The 17,712-nt window shown below is 36.2% G+C and overlaps 2 protein-coding genes across 2 annotated transcripts; one reads left to right on the forward strand and one right to left on the reverse strand.

Moving 5' to 3' along the window:
* Positions 1-393: 393 nt before the first annotated feature.
* LOC129309461 (TORTIFOLIA1-like protein 3) lies at positions 394-4,306 on the forward strand. Its single transcript, XM_054951048.1, has 4 exons — positions 394-2,033; positions 2,160-2,268; positions 2,496-3,061; positions 3,239-4,306. Exons 1-4 carry the CDS (start codon positions 1,242-1,244, stop codon positions 3,632-3,634), a joined length of 1,863 nt encoding a protein of 620 aa, XP_054807023.1. The 5' UTR covers positions 394-1,241; the 3' UTR covers positions 3,635-4,306.
* A 5,375-nt stretch (positions 4,307-9,681) lies between these two features.
* Positions 9,682-17,495, reverse strand: LOC129308157 (uncharacterized). Its single transcript, XM_054949196.1, has 4 exons — positions 17,336-17,495; positions 16,964-17,140; positions 14,428-15,849; positions 9,682-10,005 (listed from the first exon to the last, which is right to left on the reverse strand). Exons 1-4 carry the CDS (start codon positions 17,348-17,350, stop codon positions 9,970-9,972), a joined length of 1,650 nt encoding a protein of 549 aa, XP_054805171.1. The 5' UTR covers positions 17,351-17,495; the 3' UTR covers positions 9,682-9,969.
* Between the last annotated feature and the right edge of the window lie 217 nt (positions 17,496-17,712).

Here is a 17,712-nt window from a genome sequence, read left to right on the forward strand (position 1 = left end):
AATGAGTTGATTGAAATAGGATTTCTATAAATATCTCTAAATCATGGAAAAGAGATTTCTCCTTTTTTTTTAATCCTTCTTTTCTCTTCATTTCTCCAATCTTGATTATTTATATTATTTTTTTAAATAATTTTTATAATTATAAAATTAATGAAGGGTGAAAATTAGAGAAGCATAAGAAAAAGTAAGGTGAAAAAAAGAAAAAAAAAAAACCAAAACGAGAGATCCCTCTTCCCTAAATCACAGGCATCACAGGAAGAAGGAGGGGAGATGTGGTGGAATTAAAGCCTATAAAAAATGGCAACAGATTGGCAGTGTCACGTGGCACATACTAATATGATTAAAGTGCCCCTATCATTATTCCTTCATCTCACGCCTTCCATAATTTGGACTCCTCCTCTCTCCCTCTCTCTCTCTCTTCCTCGCTCCTCTTTCTGTCAGGCCACAGCAATGGATAATCATCCTACACCTCTCCTCGCCTTCATGCTTCTGAATTCCTTCTCCTCCAAATTTTGCTATATTTTAATCCTCAAATTATTCATAAATCTCAATTTTGTGTAAAAAACTTCCCTAGGTAGGAAGTCGTTTCCAGCCCGCCGCAGTGTGACTGAAACCAAAAGGCAACAACTAACACGCGGCCACACTTGAATGCGCTTCCTTTGCTTGCCCTGGCAACATTCTACTGTCCTGCCTTCAACCCCACCCCATTTCTTTCACAAGGCCCCCTCTTCTTCCTCCCCTCTCAATAGTTCTTACTTTTTAAAACCTCGCCCTGACTCTACATGCCTATCTCTCACTTTACCTGATCCTATCATTCACTCAGTGTTCCTGTGAATATACAGCCTCATCTACATTAATCAATCATATGCACGGGATTGCCCAAAAACGGTAAAATACGATTCTGAAAAACGACACTCCATCTCCCTCTATGACCCCGGCAAACATCCCGTCGTTTTAGCTTCCCTGTCTCCCATATTATCGAACACACGACTCGCCGTTTGCTTCCCCTCCCATCGTTGTCAACGACCGTCTCTCCCTTAAACTGCTCTGCTTCCTTTGCACATCTTCACACAATAAAGCCGGCACCTTATTTTCCACCGAATGTGCCAAGCAACTACCGCAACAATCCCCTGAACAATAAATTCCGGCGATGTTGCCGGAAATTCCAGCTGCTCCGCCGCCTTTTTCCTAACTCCTTCGTCGCTGGTGCTTCTTCTCCCACCCGCATTACCTGAATTGCAATGCCTCCGTCGTCGAACCCCTCCGTGAATCTGAAACAACGGATTTTCACGTGCCTCACCAAGCTTTCCGACCGGGATACCCAGTCGCTCGCTGCTGCCGAGCTTGAGTCCATTGCTCGGAACCTCGATCCGAGCTCTCTGTCGGTTTTCCTCTCGTGCATACACTCCACCGATGCGTCGGATAAGCCACCGGTTCGGAGACAATGTGTGCACGTCTTGCAGGTCCTGTCTGAGACGCATGGAAATTCGCTGTCCCCTTATCTTTCGAAAATTCTTGGCAACATAGTTCGTCGGTTCCGCGACCCGGATTCGTCGGTTCGATCCGCTTGTGTCAATTCCGTTTCGGCATTGTCGACTCACGTCACTAAGCAACCGCTTTCCTCTTTTCTAAAACCGTTAGCGGAGGCGCTGTTCACCGAGCAAGACCATAATTCGCAGATGGCCGCGGCGCTTTGTTTGGCTTCTGCCATTGATGCCATTTCGGATCCGGAGCCGGCGAGATTGATGAAGCTCTTGCCCAGGTTTGAGAAGTTACTGAAGTGCGAGGGATTTAAGGCAAAGCCGGCGCTGTTGACGCTGATCGGAAGCGTTATTGAGGTCGGTGCGGCAACCAGTCCGGGGGCTTTGACGAACTTGGTTCCTTGTATGATGGAATTCTTGAGCAACAAAGATTGGGCTGCAAGGAAGGCTGCGTCCGAGGCGTTGATGAAGTTGGCGATAGTGGAAAGGGAAATGCTATCAGAATACAAGGCGAGATGTTTGAACGTTTTCGAGAATCGACGATTCGATAAGGTTTTGACATACGACATTAAAATTTATTCTTCTTTCTTCCTCTGATCACAGCTCTGATTTCCCTCCCGTGGTTGTTAATTTATGGTAACTTGAAAGTGCATTGAGTCTGTATCTTGTTTGATTCAGGTGAAGGTTGTTCGGGAAGTTATGAATCAGATGCTGGAAGCGTGGAAGCAGATACCTGATGTTTCCGATGAATTTTCTCCACCTCCTCAATCGCAAGCTTCTTCCAAAGGTATTAATTTTCTCAACTAGCATTTGTTTTTGTCTTTGAAATAAACGGAAACTTTTCTTTGGTTGCTGTTGAGCTTTTACAAGAGGAAATGGCGTTCATAATACGTAATTATCTGATCTTACATCATATCAAATATTGTCTTTAACCTGAAATTCACTGAGGTCATCAATTTGCCTGTGTCTGTTGATTGTTCAATCATTCTTGGATGCGGGTTATCTCGGATTCAGAGAATGCAAGTGATGGGCGCTATCCTCCAGTCGTGCAGAGTTCATGCGCACCTGGTTCTGTTGTGTCGCCGTTTCGGAAAAAATCCATTCCAGCTAGCAGATCTACGCCACCGGACAGCTATACTGCTAGCAAAGCTAAGAAGAATAGTCCCTTAAGTAGTAACAAGAGAATGAACTCAAATGTGCGGCGAAAGCTGAATCATAAGAACTGGGATGTTCAAATAACTGTGCCAAATGCTCCCTCTGCGGCTTACCAGGGTGATCCTGAGGAGAGGGACGCGTTTGTCATGGAAAGAAGCAAAAAGGAGAAAACACGGTTTTCAAAGCCAGAACTGAAAAGGGCTCTTTTTCGTAAAAACACTGATGAAAATTTTCACAAGTTTGGTGGGTCAAAAACTGGATCTCGTGTTGTTCCTTGCCATGAAGACAACGAAGACTCAGTTGCTGTTAGTAATGGTGTCAAAGATCAAAACAAGAATGACAAAGAGAGTGAAGATTTATCTTTGATCCGCAACCAGTTATCTGAAATTGAAAAGCGGCAATCAAGTTTGCTTGATCTTCTGCAGGTTTGTTGCCAATGCTGGATCACCAAATTGCCTTAGTAATTTTTTATCTGTGTACTTGGCTTTAAGTGTGCGAATCTTTTGTAAGAAGGCTGTTTAATACTAATATAACATTCTCACTTATGCCGTAGCCTTTGATGAAGAATACTTCTCAGAGTTTTTTCTGTATTCTTCATACAGAGATTCATCGGAAGCTCACAAAATGGAATGCAATCTTTAGAGACTCGTGTTCATGGCCTTGAGTTGGCACTAGATGAGATCTCCTATGATTTAGCTGTATCAAGTGGAAGAATGGCTGATGCTGATGCTCCTGGTAGGACTTGTTGCTTGCTGTCGGGTGCAGAATTTTTAAGCTCCAAGTTCTGGAGGAAAACGCAGGGCCGGTATTCATCCTTCTCGATCTCTAGATCTGCCGGGACATCATCACTAGCTACCATGCACCACGGAGCTGACAAGAATTGCAGCATTGAGAGAAATCACAGATTAAGGTTCCGTGGTGATCGAGGTTTCATCACTAATCCTCTGGCAGAGATTCATTTGAACTCAAGGGGGACATCAAATATTGCACACGAGTAAAACCGGTAGATTCTCTTACCACTTCACGAAGCGTCTATTTCTTCAAAGTCTCATGCTTCTGTTGCTGCTAGATGAGGCCCATCTAGTCTTTAGGCACTATTGCCCATCCACTTACGAACATGCCAATGAGATTAGCAACGCCGGTTATTGCAACTCTTTTACATATGCGGTATAATTATTCTGCACTACTATCTATCTGTTTTTGGCCGAAATATTACTCGATATGGACTGCTATGTAGATCTTTCAATTCCGAATCAGCTTGGTGGAAGATCCCTTGATCAAGGAGGCCTGATGATGATCTACTCTTCATATTTAAACACGAGGTTGTTATGAAGTATCGCCATGAAAAATACTTGATGGTGTCGTGTCACTGTTGAAGGGTCTAGGGACTTAGTAGTTAGTACATGAATTCACGTTACTGCAAAATTTCTGGAGTATTCGTTAGTATTATTGATTCTTGGACAAGTCAGATTGGATGAAACCTATCGCAAGATACCCGCTTTCAGAGAGGGTTGATGAGTCCAGTATGCAGGACTGGCAGGCTGCTTAATTTTTGTCCCCTTTAGTTAATTACCACATTATATTCCTGTTATGTTAAAAATGTTAACTAGATGCACCTATACATTACAATTTAATAATTTGATAGCAATGCCTGTTCTCTTCTCCTTGCATTCCATCCTCCTGAACTGAGCATTCTAAATTGGAGTTGAGACAGGCCACCGTGTTAAGCGCGTTTTAGGTTGTATTTATGAAAGTGTATCTTTCCAAATTTTATTCAGGAGCCTTGCTGTCGATGAAATAAGGTTCAAGTTTATCTAACCCACAATATTATCTAGTTCAAAACCTGCGAGAGTAGCTTTGGAGCAAATTGACTTTTTAAATATATTGAGCAGTGTACATATATTTTGAAAAGAGCAATAAATTTATTAAAAATTTTAATATTAAATTTAAATCATTCATATTAAATCTGAACTGTCAGATTGATAAACATATTTATTAAAAAAATTTATATTTTTTATTTTAAAAAATAAAAAAAATAAAAACATTAAATTTAAGTAGTTTAAATTTATCTCCGCCCCAGCAGAGAGGCAGAGAAGGCTTTCCTCCAACAATAGCGTTACCCCTTACACTCAAGAACAAATTATTTATATTATCAATTTATATATAATAAATTTACAATGAGTTACTAATATGATTTTTCAAAAAAAAATGTAGTTATTTATATGTAATAACAGTATTATATATATTATAAATATAAATAATATATAATATTAAAAAACCTGTCTATTTATCCAATACAATAGAGATCCTCATTTTAACTTCAATATTCATTTTCATTGAATGACTCGAGAAAAAAACCGACTAAATACCTAGTCTAAACACATCCATACAAATCTAAGCAACTTTTATATTCCCTATCTTCATTCCACCTTACTTTGGTATCTAGACCTTGACAATGACTTCCGTTACTAGGATCTTCGATCTCAAGACCTCCATATCCTTTGCTAGCTAAACTTCTTCATCGATAAATCTAAAATAAAAAAAAAATATTAAATCTGATTCTAGATTTGTGGAAGGTGCAAGGAAGGCTTCTCTTGGCAAAGGAAAGCCAACTCCCAAAAATAGAGGCATATAGTGCGCAGCAACGTCACAGAGATCATTTTCTTTCCTCAATACAAAATGTTTATCATGCTACTGGACGGTGAACATAAACAACCCAAACCGTATTCTGTACCAATGCATGACCAAATTGTCGTATTTATTAATCCCTTAACACGAGCATTCAAAACTTCCTTCCCAGGCCGTATTTCTCCTCCGGAAGCCTCCCTTGTCCCGAACAACGTGACTTTAAAGAGAAATACTACCTCCAATTCAAAAAATAAACAATTTTTTTAAAATCCACATACTAATAAAATTTTCATTCTCATAATATGTATAAATATATATTGCCTTTTTTATCCTTAGTTTCAATTATCAATGCACTTCATGATAAATGACAAATTACTGTACTCAAAGATCTAGATTAATAAAAATACAAAAGGTAAGATGAAAAAAAAATTGCATGCACTGAGTTGTTTACATTTTAAATCAACATTAGCGAAGGTAAAATGCTTATATTTTAAATCGGAGAGAAGACAGGTTAGTGAAACGTAAATGAATCCCTAAAAACACTCATCAAAACGGCAGGACAATGATCCTAAATAAGATTCCTGGTTGATGATCAATATCCCTAGTACAACTTGAGTTACACTTTTCACATGATGTCCAAAAGAGGGCCTTCCAGAAAGTCTTTCGACGTCAAATGCAAGGAATAGATGCAGAGGGCTCGGTCCACTTGAAATTTTCAAAGCCACTCAACCTATTATGACTTCGTGACCATGCACTAATTATTGGCTCATCATTTTGACCCCTTTTTTCCCCAAAAAATAAAAGCTCACGTTGTATTTCTACAGTTTTAAGCGTAACGAGCAGATGAAATGTAAATATGTGATCGAGTTATGGGGTTTGGCTCTGATCATTAGAGTCCTGCCGTTCAAGTTTCTGCACCGAAAAAATATCAGATGTTAGGTGCATGCGGAAAGCAAATTTGACAACGGCAACGTGATAGCACATCAAAATCCATGATACTTCGGCAGCAGTAGCTATTATTAACAATCGAACCAAGTTGATTGCATTGAGCGACCTGAAATATCAATATTTCTACTAATTGAAAAAAAAAAAAAACACAAAACTAAATCATGGAAGAGACACGTATATAAGCAAGGTTAGGCAATTTTAAATGATAACAGCAAGTATCAAATTTCAGAAAAGGCCAAAAAAGGAATTGCATAAAGCAAAAGCGAAGCAAAATACAACATTCTAGGCAACGTCCTCACTATAGGAAACAAAATTTGAGAAGTCTAAGACTTTGCTCATTTGAGCATACTAGGGGATGGAATAAACTGAATTACTGAAAGGCAGCAGCAAACCGTGCAGAGTCCGCAAATTCCCAAGTTGATTGCTTGGAACCTTGGAGTGGGAGAGCACAATGATCAAGGTCCACTAGGAACATGATTAAGATCTCAAAATCTAATTAAACAGAAGCTGATTTAACCCCCTCATTTAAAACTTACAATAAACTGAAGCTAAATTTGTTTCCGAAGTCCAAATCCACAACCTACACTGTTACTCCTCTCTAACCCTTGAAATATGAACTCGGAAACCAAAAGTAAAAATTAACCCACCAAATCATCTCTAACCCATGCAGATAATATTGTGTGCCTAAACAGAACCTTCTGGCTGTCAACTATCCTCCATCTCTCCCAAAAGAAACAAAAAAGAAATTTTGCTGCTTCAGTTGAACTAGCAGTAGGTGGTAGCAATGGAGGGTGGAGAGAAAGTTTTGTCTGAGACATGTAAAAGAGCAAAACGAAACAAGAGGATAGGCCAAAATATAGGGAAGGAAATGAACATTTACAAGGTTTTCAACCAAAAGACTCGGATTGGGAGAAATGAAATACGGACTCTGGAGAGGCATTAGGGTGTGAACCCTGGTCCCTTCAATCCCCTTTTAAAATTCACCATTTTTCTCCTTATTTCCACCTCCCCCCTCATCCGCAACTTAAAGAATTGTAATATTCAGCAAATATACAAAAGGCCGTCCCATTGAAAAGGAAAATTCAGAATATGGCGATCGCACACCAATACCTCGGCAAAATGATCCTCATATTTTCAAGCACCACAACGTCAAAGCAAGAAAACAAGAAACGTGTTTGCAGAGTTTGGCAAACTAGATACAAATCTATAAACCAAAAAGCTTCGACGCTTCCCCTACATGAATTAAAACATGAAAGTTTCTATTCCATAGTGCAATCAGAAGACTTGACTTTTGCAACAAGAATAGAAAGGATCATATATTCTTTTTCGAATTGAAAACAATTGAGTGGATTTATTCCATGCACAATCACGTCCATCAATCAACCTGAATTTAAAAGCATCAACATTCTGTATCGCAATCTTAAAAGCTTCTTTACACTACGCGCCCAACGTCTAAAACTAATCTTGTTAGATTATACAGGGCAATTGTCACAATCCTCATCCCTACGTTCAGGCTATTTTATAATCACTGGAAAATTAAAAGAAACTGTCACAATTATACAATTGGATGCTGCCAGAAGTAAAGAAAGATCCGAGAAAAAGAGGTAGAGAGAGATAAAGCACCGATTGAGCATTGTGCCAAGCAAGGCCTCGATAGACATTGACTGAGAAAGTGGCAGTGAGGTAAATGGTAGCGATTCCGAGACCCGCCGTGAACGCCTTGAATGCACAGTCTCCGACCTTACTCGCTGCTCCCATTCTCTCTTTCCACTTCGTCTCTCGATCTTTTCCAATTACTCTCAGTCTAACTGCAATCACTTGTGAACCTCTATGTTCACCAATTTAGGGTTTTTGCCGAGATATTAAAGTTTCATTATAATTTTATTTTCATGTAAAAAAATTATTATTATTATTATTTGCCAAAATCCCCTCTGAAAAATCAAAGGTAAAACAAATATAGAGAGTAGAAGAATGCAAGCTCGACAACAAATGGAGATTGAATTTAATAGGATTGGCTAATCTGACTCTCACAAGGTGACAAATTAATCATGACCCATTTTAATTAGATGTTTTTGCAAATATGATCTATACTATAAGACCAAACTAAATAAACAATTTAACATTTATTATAATTTGTATTATGACTATTTTATTGTATTTTCCTACAATATACTATTACATATTGATGATTATTTTTTTATATATTAATAATAAATTTTTTATATATTAATGTAAATTCACCACATTTTTAAATTTTTAAAAATTTAATATATATTTTTTAGCACAAGATTTTTTTGGTTAGTAGGCCAATTTTTAAAAATATATTCACATATTGATTTAATTTGAAAAACACAAGAACTAATAAATATTTTATCTTTTTTGCCTTGTATAATTAATATATTTTTGGTATTAATACTATATATATAATTAATTTATGCATAGATTTATAACTAATTTGATTTGTTTACTATCAATAGATAAAATTAGAAGCCTCATAAAAAATTGGTTCATCGATGTCTCAAGCCTTTAGGTTAGACCCTTTAGAATTCTTGAGTTGTATTAAATTCTCAACCAAGTGTGTGTTTGGATTTCCCATAAAATTGATTATGTTGACTACAACCGTGATTTGAATTAAAAAAAAAATCCAAAAACCTCCATTTGTTTATAATCAGTTGCTTAGGGGCTATGACCATGTTCTAGTCTTTCACTGTTGCCTACATTTATTGGTTGTCAAAATGTTGACTTGTCAAATATACCCCTCTCACATTCCCCTCCCTCGATCCTGTGCGTCTTTGCTCTCACGGGGTTTCATTGTTTTGGGTGTTTTTTGTGTGCTCTTGCTCCACTGTCTTCTCATCTTGCCAAATCTATTTATTTTTCTACACAAATTAAATTATTAATATTACAATATAATATAATTTAAATTTCTAATTAATTAGTATATAATTATATAAACATTAAATGGATTACTATTATAGATATTTTAATTCAACAAATTTAACAATATTATATACAACTTCCCTAATATTTATATTTTAAAAAATAATGTCATTTATGATAATTTATACACTTAAAATTGATTTTAAATAAAAATATTTAAACATATTCAATTTTATCAAAATTAATTTCATAAAATAATATCTAAACATTGTCACGTTATAATATAATTAATTATAATCAAAATTAATTACACTAATTAATTTTTTTAATTAATTATATCCAACTGAAATTCAAATGAGCTCCACAAAATGCCTACCCCTCAATTGCTCAAGTGCATTATGAGTGAGAAAGAGAGATTTTTAGTTGAAGTAACAGTATAAAAAACAAAAAATTTATACAGCACTTGAGCAATTAAGATAGGCGATCTTCATGGGATCCAAGCTCTTGTTGAGTCTTTTTCTTCAAGCATTCATTTCGATAGCTCCAACTCCATTTAGCCAAGCAAAGACGATGAAGAAACTTTGCTCCATTTGACAAAATTTCTATTTGGATTATTTAATAAAACTGCCTCCCCAAAGGACAGCAACATCCCTCACATGTAAATTATGTTATACAGAACATACTGTTTATTAACTGCTAAGGATAGAGGAAAAGTAGATATATGCATATATATATATATATATATATATATAATAGGAAGACAAATAATTATTAACACATTCTACTACTCTGCCTCAACCATCCTCCAAACACCATCTTCTGACACAATAGTGCTTCAAAGTTCAAATACTCTCCTATCTCCATCAGGAATCCTCATCTATTGCCACCATTTCTTCTCAGACAAAGATATGAGCTGCAAAACAAAAAATGGTGAAAATTATCAGCTTCTCTCTTGTAAATAACCACAAGCATGCTTTTACAACTACTGTATAAAGATGCCATTCATGACTGAAATGTTTAAACAAGAGAAGTTTCCAATAAAGGATTTCATGGTTCAGAAAACCTTCAACAAATTACCCTAGTGATTTCTGGAGTTTTAACTTGATTTTCAGTTTAATTCTTATAATTTTGTAACCAAGTCCGTATGAGAAATTACAATTTGGGAGCTTTCATTAAACCTCTTCAATGAGTCATTACATTTTTTTATCTTAACACTTTGAATATGCATGGTTTGTACCAATGAAAGGACTTGTAATCGTAGTGTAAGACGTGATACCACCAAGGTTAGGTGACTCGGATGAGTTGTCATGCACAAATAAGGAATGTCTAGTGTCAAAATGACACACCCATTGGAAAAATTTATTTGCATACTGATACGGAAGTCAAAATTTTTTCTAAAACTAGAAGGACTTAGTTACAAACTCCTAAAGCATAGAAATCAAATTAATAACTAAGTGACACGCTGGGATCAATAGAGTAATTTTCGTTTTCCATGCTTATTTCCTTTTCTTGTTTTAGGAGTTAAAATTAAGCAATGAACTATTTTGACGTCAAAGAGAAGCAAGCTTCCACTTTATGGATGGAACCTGTTAGGTGCTCAAGGGTAATAAAAGAAAATAAAAGGAATAAATTTATCAAAATAATATAGAACAAAGATCTTGTTTTGTAATTCTTTTAATAGCCACGGTAAGAAAAATTTCTTAAAGATTTAAAAGACTGTTTTATTGATGATATACTAGCTTGAGTTGCTAGATTTATAAAGCCAAATACAATCCAAAATACTAGATGAAATCTGAATAACTAAGTAATTAAATAAAAACTGAATAAAATATCCTAAAATCTATATCTAAATGAAATGTTGATTAAAATCTAAATAAATTTTAACGAACTAAATATCTAAATAAAATCCACTGAAATCTATCCTAAATAATTCCAAATTCAAATCCAATAATAACAATAATATAATTAGACTTAATTTATCTTTTGTCACTTCTTTCTTGAATAAGTTTTTAATGGAATCTTATCAGAATCCATCTTAAGATTCTCTGCAACCACAATGTTGGAATTAAGAACAGATGTTGATACTTAACATATATTCAAGCTGGCAGAACAATGTTAATCAACCAAGCACACAGCCATTTTTTGATTCAGCTTCTTACGTTTAGATACAATTTCTATTAAGGGAAAACGCAGAGATTTTTTCTTTTTCTGGTAGAAACTGCAGAGATATTTAAATATAATTAGTTATGAAACTCGTACAGATATATAAACTCAGAGAAACAATAAAAAAAGCTTTAAAAAGGTTGATAAAGGTCTGAAATGCAGCCAACAGACACAAAATCCTCTATTTCATCCTATTCAGAGCAACCATCAGTTTGAAGATTCAAGTAACTTGTAATACTCCAGTCCTTAAAACAAGTCACCTTTAACTATCTCACTAGAATTAAGAAAAGTTAGTTGTATCATTAAAATGGTCTAGAAATTACTTCGGTTTCCACTTTTATCTCTCATAAACACCATACATTTGAAAAACATATACTCTCTATCCCCTCATTAGAAATTGAAAAGAAGGGCATTTTTGGAATAAAGCAATTAATGCTCCACAAACTCTTGTAAAGTGGCATGTTTTGAACCATCAAAATCTTCTTTGGCAAAAAAAAAAAAAAAAACCACAAAACTCTTCTAGAAGGTGACTTATAGGACCAAAGGGAGTAGTATACTTTTTCCAGTAAAGTAATTACTTTGCTTGTTAATCAAGAGAAAAATAAATGGGTTGAAATGCTTTTTGCTCCAAAAGTATTCCTAAAGAAGCTATGGGCATCCAAAAGAAAATTGTGGAGCATTATAACATGTAATCTTTCAAAACCAGCGCAATGTTGCCCTTTTTCAAAGATCAAGGTTAAGTCAACTATTAGTGTAGGCTGGGAAACTTTAAACTGTTAAAAAAAGGCAACATTACACTGGTCTTGAAAGATTATGTGCTACATTGCTCCATAATTTTCCTTCGGGTGCCTTCAGCTCCTTTGAAACTACTTCTAAGGCAAAAATGCATTCTAACTCAAAGTGAATTGGTTGCAAGTTGCCTTCTAGGTCATTTAGGAAACAATATCATGTGAAACAAATATTCACATCATCACATTCTATGATTTTAGAAAAATGCATGTGAGTGCTGGTTAATGGAAAATAATGTCAGCATATTAGAAGCATCATTTGTTATATATGAAGGGATTACCAGAATCGTAAGCTAAAGTCATCAAAATACAAGCAGTCAATTAATGCCCGTTTGGATCAAAATTGAGGAAAGAAGAGATTTAAGGTGCACAAAGTAAATTTAGTAAGCATTTGACAAACATCAACTTTGTGTCAGGATAAAGGCAAACTAAGTTATGCAACCTATGGTCAAAAGGTATCTATTCTAGGGTCAATAATGTTTGGGGTAAATGTGAAAAAAATTTAAATTGCACAAATCGCAAGCAATATATTAATAAGCGAATACAACTAGAGAACATATCAGCTTAAATATAAAAAACTAAATAAATATGACACCCATATTCCTATAAAGATGCACAGTCAGAATATTGGATCAACCGGAACCCTGAAGTCAAGAGAAAAGTCTTTGAATCAGCTTAAAATCCTGATTCTTTAAAAATGTACCCAAGAACACCATGGTAGTGCTTAGTGGACCCAGTTTGGGTGCTTATCGCAGTGATGAGCACTAGATCTGGAAATCTGGATGGTCCAGATTTAAACCATTATTATATATTATATCACTGTAATGAGCGCTCAAACCAAACTCGTGCTTAACAATTCACAAGAAGACCGTCTGACTTCATTAAAGTGCCACATTAATCATCAAGATGAGTTGGGTAGAAGGGAAGGAAAAGATATTCTTCATGAAGGGCGTCTTAGGGAATAGTTGGAGAATTTAAAGACAGGTTTAAAGACTTAATATTGCTTAAATAATCTTGTGCTGTCCCACAGACACCCTCTTTCTTCCTCTCATTCTCTCTCCAAATTGAGAGGCTCCTTGTCGAATAATGTTGCATCTAGAGGATGGTACTGTCAAAGAGTTAAATTGAATAACTTATTTGTACAAACATTCCAAGCGTCCAACCAGAATCAATGGGTTTTAATGATAGAATATATTACATGAAGGTAACCATCGGACTAAGATTCAAGTGCTGGTAACGATTACATAGATGACTTCAGTCAAATATTTTCTTCAATATAGAAAAGTTTTAAGACAAAATCCAATAGATCTCTTCCACTTCAATGCAGAAAGGATCAAATACGAATATATAATAAAATTTACCAGCTAATGGTTCTCTTTTTCAGTCCACTTTTACACTGCGACATATTATGCAAATCAAAGATAAAAGTAAAATGAACAGGACAAGAAGATTTATAAGAAAACCATACCCCCTTTCCTACCCAGCTTTTCTGCCAGCGGCAGTACCAGCTGCTCATGTAATACATAAAAACCAACCTATAATGACCATGGAGACTATTAAATTTTCAATTCTATTTTCACATTCAACATGTCCCTTCAATTATTTACTTTGGAAGCTATAGCAGTTTATCCTTCATTCATATTCCATTTATATATATACTCTCTCTGGTTCCTATTATAAGACACTTTCTAGAATAATTTTTTTCTCCTTAATATAAGGCACTTGATGGGGTATTAATTAAACTTTTTCAATATTACCCTCATTTAAAGTCATTAAATATGAAAAAGAATGTAATGTAAACTTGAAAAAATTTTATTTATGGGTAAAATTGAAAGCTTGTTTCATTTTTAAACAAAGTTAATGACTTAATCACCTCTCCTTGGTTCTGGTGAGATGATTAGAGGTGCCTTATAATAAGGACCAGAGGTTTTGCTAAGGTACACAGCCTAATTCTTATATAATACAATGCCTTGCAATGCTATTAAAACTTACTACCAGCTAAGTTAAGAAGAAAAAGTTTGCTTCTCCATAATCCAACTAAGAATACAGATAGCAGAAGGGACAAAACTGTTGGTTTTAAGAAAAAGCTAAATTCTTGGAGTTGTTTGTGAGATTCTTAAGGCTAGTAGGTTACCATTTGTAGCAACTAATCCTTTACTCTAACCAAGGTATCCCAACTCGACCAAAGATCAGTGCTTAAGTCAATTTCATCAATTCCTTTTGGTCACCAATTGGCCATTTGGTCTTCCATATCTTCCACTGAGCTTCCAGCTATATCTCTTAGAGTAATACAAAACCACATAGGTTGCACATGCATGGATAGATAATCACAAATGCAATACCTAAAAGAATGAGGGGAAAATTTTTGAATGTAAATTACCAACCTGACGGGCAACCTGTGCTAGCTGCCGGCTGTCACGAGATGATTCTGTTATTGAACAGGATTTCTGAGGCTTGACATGTTCATTCTGCTTCACTTCACACTTTTTCTTTAAACTGCTCTCTTCAAGAGAGCAATCCACATCAGGGCTACTTTGAGTATCCTTGCGTTTTCTTTGGAATGTGTACTTGAGAAGCCTGTTGTTTGCTGGTTGACAAGAAACCTTCTCATCTCTATCAGATGCTTTAAGATCCTGTTTATCAGACAACTGATTAGCTGCCTCAAAATTGGCTCTGAAAGCAGGAACCTCCAATCTTTCCATAGACAAACTCTCTTGTCCTGTTAAATAAGATTTATGAAACCGTTCCTTATTATCACTCATTTCATCCCAAGAACAGCCAGATTTTAGGAGCCCTTTCTCCTTTTTGGCATCGTTTTGAGATCCTGATAGTTTATTCATCACAGTTGTTTCAGTGGGTACTTTAGCAGAAGGAGACATCATATCCTTTTGAGCCTCATTTTCACATACCTTAGAAGAGTTTTCCTTAGACGGATCATTGGTATCAGATGCATATAGAGAACTATTTGTGCAAGAAAAGCAAGATGCCTTAGTTTCCTCAACTTGGTCAGATTCAGAAAATCTAGATTCCAGTTGCTTCCTTCTCTTAATTCTTCTCTTTTTTCTACAAATTGGCAACTTAGCTAATACTTCCTCTTTTGAAGTGCCATTTTGAATTCCAAAAGAAGTTCTCTTTTTCTTACAAAATGGCAGTTTGACAAGGTCAGCATCAGCACTTGCCACTTTAAGTTCACCTAGTTTCTCTGCTTGAGAAATAACATCATTTTTGGTATCAGTTTTTTTGGTTCCTTTAACTTCTTGACTATCCTCACCTCTTCTTATTAATGTTTCATTCTGCACATCATCTGCATTTCCGGAAAGAGATATATTTCTGCCAAACAAGCTCCTTTCAAAAGTATGTATTCTCTGAGTGCATCCGTTTCGGCAGAGGTCAGGTGCTCTTCTTCTAATGACTATAGAAGCAAAATCAGGGTTATGAATGTGGCAATTATTTGTGTGATCATATGACAGACAACTCTTACAGCTCTCATTTGAACCATTTACAATTGAATCCTTCACGTCATGTGTTGAGACTGATTCAAACTGTAAATTGGGCTCATAATACAAGGATCTGCAAGGATCAAACTGGTCGTTTATTACAATGTTTTCCTGAGGTGCAGCTTCATCTTCTACGTTTTGTTTATCCAGGGGATGCATTAGGTTGTTTTTCACCTTCTCTAATGTAGGCTGTACGTCTCTCAACTCTTCTCTTAGGTCCCTAACTATTTCCTCAGCTTCCTGGAGCTGTGCTTCAAGTTCCTCAATCTTCTTCTTCTGAATAAAAGATGTAGTATCTGCTTCCCTAACCTGTAAAATAGCCATGAATCAAGCAAAACAATAGTTAAAGAAAATCTCTTAGAAATGAATTAACTCAAAGGGCCCCACAGCTAAAATTCAAACAACAATAGCTTGGATAACTGCAAACATGGTCAATAAGTGCCAAACTTGTCAGCTGAAATTAGGGCCAAAACTTAATCAACATAAAATACAACAGGAGAAACTATACTTGTTTACATAGTCCCCAAAACTAGCCTAATTTGTAAGACAATTAAAAAACATGAAAAGTATACTACAAGGCATCACAAAGATATATTCACCGCAAGTTCCTTCTCATTAACCCAAACTGGCAAAGGTTAAAGGTTAACAAGAGTGCCCAGATTGTTCTCATAGAACTAATTCAGGTTATAGCAATTGCTCATTTGCAAAATTCTTCCAGGCACGGATAGATGGAGAGTTGGAGTTAGAAAATTGAGAAAAATGCTAGATGATCCATCCAACACTGATCAACACATACATATGATATACTTTGCCATATGTTGATTGCATTCCTAGAGTGATCACTATGAGTGTCAAAGAGAAATAACAACACTTTACAGCAAGTCACTTGTTATTGTTTATACTCTCTACTAGTTATGACAAACATAATCCTGAAATTTAAAGATGATAAAACTGTAAATGCTACCAAACTCCTCTGTGCTTTTAAAAGGAAAAACACAAGACAGGAACAGCATTCGAAATAATCAAAACAACTTTTTCCACAATGGATATCTTAGAATTGAAATGTCTAGCACCGATGATATTAACGGAAGGCGTGATAAACTGCGACTCAAGCATTGCTTTTCAAAGATAACCACACTTAAGTGAGCGCAAGGTATTTTAGCAGCTCTACAGCCACAAACAAATTATATATCTCTGGCATCCTGAATTCAGTCAAACTGTTTTTCAAGTAAGTAGCCAAAAATTCGTTCCAAAATAATCAAATGAAGTGAAAGGACAGAAATTTTCTTGATCGCCTGGAATCTCGCACTAAACCCGCAGCACAAAAAGCACATATTAGAGTAATCCACAGAGAGATCAACCAAACTAAAGAAAACAAAGAAAAAGAGAAGCAAGCAAAAGCACTTGAGAGTAAAGAATATACTTTGGAATCCAACATTTGTTTAAGCCTAAGAAGCATCCGAAGTGACTCCTCTTTAGTCGAAACCAGCTCCCTTTGGAACCTCACGACTTTTCTCTCCGACACCATTACACGAGCCGCCGCCTCCTTCGCCGTATTGAGGATTATATCGGCATAAGCCTTCTTCAACGCCGTCAATCGCTGCCAACAATGTTAAAAACGCCATACCAAATCAAACCCATAACTCAAAACCAAGAAGAACAAACGAGTACTAAAACCATTCCCCGGAAACCCAAGATTTCCGCGAACACAAAAATATAAAAGAACGAAGACCCAGCCGATGATGGAAGAAGAAATAGTGGTCACAGTTCAGAAGTAAGGTGTGAGATTGTTGACCTCGGAATACTCCATTATCGACTAGTGCATCAGAAAACAGAGGTTAGGTGCTTCGGACAAAGTTGCGAGGGAGGACGGCAAGGGAGTCTACTTCTGTTTTTACTCTTCGCAGGAGCAGCTAAGTCTGTTAACTGAAAGCGCCACCGTAATTACCAGACTACCCCAGTCACATATAATCACGAAACTGCCACTCTATTTGACGAACCTCAAGTATGAGAGAGAAAGTGGAGGGCCCAGCAGGCCTGCTGAAAGTGGCGACGTGGAGTTAGCATTTCAGGCGTACGGCGTCGTTTCGTGGAGTGAAGGCAAAGAAAGTCTGAAAGTGAGGCTGTTTGGGGTTTGACAGTTGGAGAACCGACCGAGTGCTCTTTTCCATT

This window comes from Prosopis cineraria, unplaced genomic scaffold (genome assembly GCF_029017545.1).
Source record: "Prosopis cineraria cultivar Desert tree isolate PC_DT_omini unplaced genomic scaffold, ASM2901754v1 PC4, whole genome shotgun sequence".
Classification (NCBI taxonomy): domain Eukaryota; kingdom Viridiplantae; phylum Streptophyta; class Magnoliopsida; order Fabales; family Fabaceae; genus Prosopis; species Prosopis cineraria.